Source organism: Cystoisospora suis (genome assembly GCF_002600585.1).
Source record: "Cystoisospora suis strain Wien I chromosome Unknown contig_8686, whole genome shotgun sequence".
In the NCBI taxonomy this organism is placed as follows: Eukaryota; Apicomplexa; class Conoidasida; order Eucoccidiorida; family Sarcocystidae; genus Cystoisospora; species Cystoisospora suis.
The window spans coordinates 1-2,500 of record NW_027161464.1 but is presented as its reverse complement, the minus strand read 5'-3'; the positions used below and the strand labels follow the sequence as shown (position 1 = coordinate 2,500).

The window sequence follows — 2,500 nt, the reverse complement described above, 5'->3', positions numbered from 1 at the left end:
CTTTAGTCTGTCTCTAATCTATCGATAGAGAGAGGTGTATGTATTATGCCTGTATAGATACAGAAGGAAATGCAGCTCGTGAGTATCGGCCATATATCATATTACACATGTATGTACACCTTCTTCATACAGATACACAGAGAGATTAAAGACAGCTAGTAGATAGATAGATGTATGGAGAGACTCTGTGTTTCTTCTTTCTCACGTTTTCTTTCTTTCTTTCTTTCTGTAGAAGTGCGTTTGGTGGCTAGTGGCTTGGAGAGCATCGAAGTTCGAGATAATGGCAGAGGCATCTCCCCCACTAATTTTGATCTCCTCGGTAAGTCCCTCAATTCTTTCTCGCTCTTTATCATGATAAGAGAAAGAAAGAAAGAAAGAGAAAGGAGTAGGTTTCGTGCTATTCGGGAGGGGTGTCTGTCTACTTATTGGTAGATGTCTACATGTCGCCTTCCCGGGTGAGAAGAAGAAGAGGAGGAAGTCTGCAAGGAGGCTGGGGAATTGCATGTGTTGTCGTTTTCTATTGTCTCTCTCTATCTATCTATCTATCTTTCATCTATCTCTATTTCTTCTAAGTCTATCTGTCTATCTACAGTAGTTGGTCTTTTGGGGGTTATCTTCTCTTTGGACTTTCTTAAGGAAAGAGCGAGTTCATCTTCTTCTTTCTCTCATCTTCTTTTCTACGGGAGACAGGTGTATACACTTCTCTGTCTTTCTTTCTCTCTCTCTTTTCCTTCCTGTATTCTTTTCTTTCTTTCTTTCTGTCTCTTCACTCATTAAGTTGTGTCTTTTCATTCGTTCTTTTCGTAAGTGTTTCTTTTCTTCTTCTTTTTCTTCTTCTTCAGGTCGGCGTCATGCGACGTCAAAGATAGAGAAGTTTGAAGATTTGTATACAGGCCTAGATTCCATGGGCTTTAGAGTAAGAAAGAAAAGGAACTTTCTCTCTTCTCTTCTTTCTCCTTCTCTCTTCTTCTTCTCTTCTTTGCTCCTCTTGTCTAGAGTCTCTTTTCTTCTTTTCTCTCTTCTCGTCTTCTCGTCTCTCCCTTCCCCTTCTTTCTTTCTTTCTTTCTCTTTTCTCTTTCCTTCTTTCTTCTCGGGGAGGGAGTGAAAGAAGTGTCCTTGACTTTTCTTCTTTCGTGTCTTTTTCTTTTTTCTCTTCGAGCCATAGTCTGGCATTTCTTTCTCTCCATGTTTAGATTGCTTCCTCTTCGAGATAGAAGAACTCTCTGTCTCTCCTTCGCCTCTTCTCTTTTTCTTCTCTCGAGAACTTGATGTCTCTATGTACCTATCTGTGTCTCTGTCTCCTCGTCTCGCTACCCATGTATGAATCTCTCTGTATCTCTCTATCTATCTCCATCTGTCTCCACATTACATTTGCATCCTTGACGAATTTTCAGTCTATCCATCTATCATTCTTTGATTGACCTCTCTCTATCTATCTGTCTTTACTCTATCTTTCTATCTCTGTATGTTGCTTCTATCTCTGTCTCTTCTATCTGTATATCTGTGTGGATGTATCTATCAATGTACCTCGTTGCCTCTACCTATCTATGTATCTCCTCTCTATCATCCTTCATTGCATTAATCAATGAAGCTTCTATTTTCATCTCTTACCTCTTCTTTCTTTCTTTTTGCTTCCAGGGAGAGGCTTTATCTTCTTTATGTTCTCTAGGCGATGTGTGTATTCTTACACGCACCTTATCAGATGTCTTTGCCTCTCGGCTTATATTCGATCGCCAAGGAAAGATCATACAAAACGAACCTTCCGCTAGAGAAGTAAGCGAAAGAAGCAGACCAGACTAAAAGAAGGGATTTCTACTTCTCTTCTCTTAAGGGAGAGAGACAGATATCTATTTATGTATCTATCACGTTCTCATTCTCTTTTTCTTCTTTTCTTTCTTTCAATTCATTCTCAGCTAAACTTGTCACCTCGGTTGCCTTAGTCTTTCTCTCTCTGTATCCCTGCCTGGAGTCTTCTTCTTTTCTCTTCTTTTTCGTTCTTTCTCTCCTCCCATCCTCCCCTCTTCTTCATTTTTCTTCTTTCTCTCCTTCTCTCACTTTGGATTTCTTGGCTCCATTCAAACCCCTTCTTTCATCTCCATACTTCTCTCTCTTTTTCTATCTAGTAGGTGTTTTCTCTCTCTCTCTTTATCGCTCTTTAATGCAAGGAGTCTCACTCTGTCTATCTAGTTCTCTCTCGCTCGCTTCATTCATGTACCTCTCAATCTATCTTCTATCTATCTATCTATCTTCAATTCATCTATCTATCCATGTTTCGCTCTTTCTTTTTACCTATCTATCTATCTATCTATCTTTGACCTATCTATCTATCTATCTTTAATCTATCTATCTTTAATCTATCTTTAATCTATCTATCTATCTTTAATCTATCTATCTATCTATCTTTAATCTATCTATCTATCTATCTATCTTTAATCTATCTATCTATCTATCTTTAATCTATCTATCTATCTATCTTTAATCTATCTTTAATCTATCTATC

At 38.2% G+C, this 2,500-nt stretch overlaps 1 protein-coding gene across 1 annotated transcript; it reads left to right on the top strand.

The window, feature by feature from the left end:
- The first annotated feature begins 42 nt into the window (after positions 1 to 42).
- Positions 43 to 2,129, top strand: CSUI_010869 (dna mismatch repair c-terminal domain-containing protein). The gene is made up of 4 exons (XM_068070970.1): positions 43 to 319; positions 843 to 916; positions 1,639 to 1,773; positions 1,914 to 2,129. Exons 1-4 carry the CDS (start codon positions 175 to 177, stop codon positions 1,938 to 1,940), a joined length of 381 nt encoding a protein of 126 aa, XP_067917054.1. The 5' UTR covers positions 43 to 174; the 3' UTR covers positions 1,941 to 2,129.
- Positions 2,130 to 2,500: the final 371 nt, after the last annotated feature.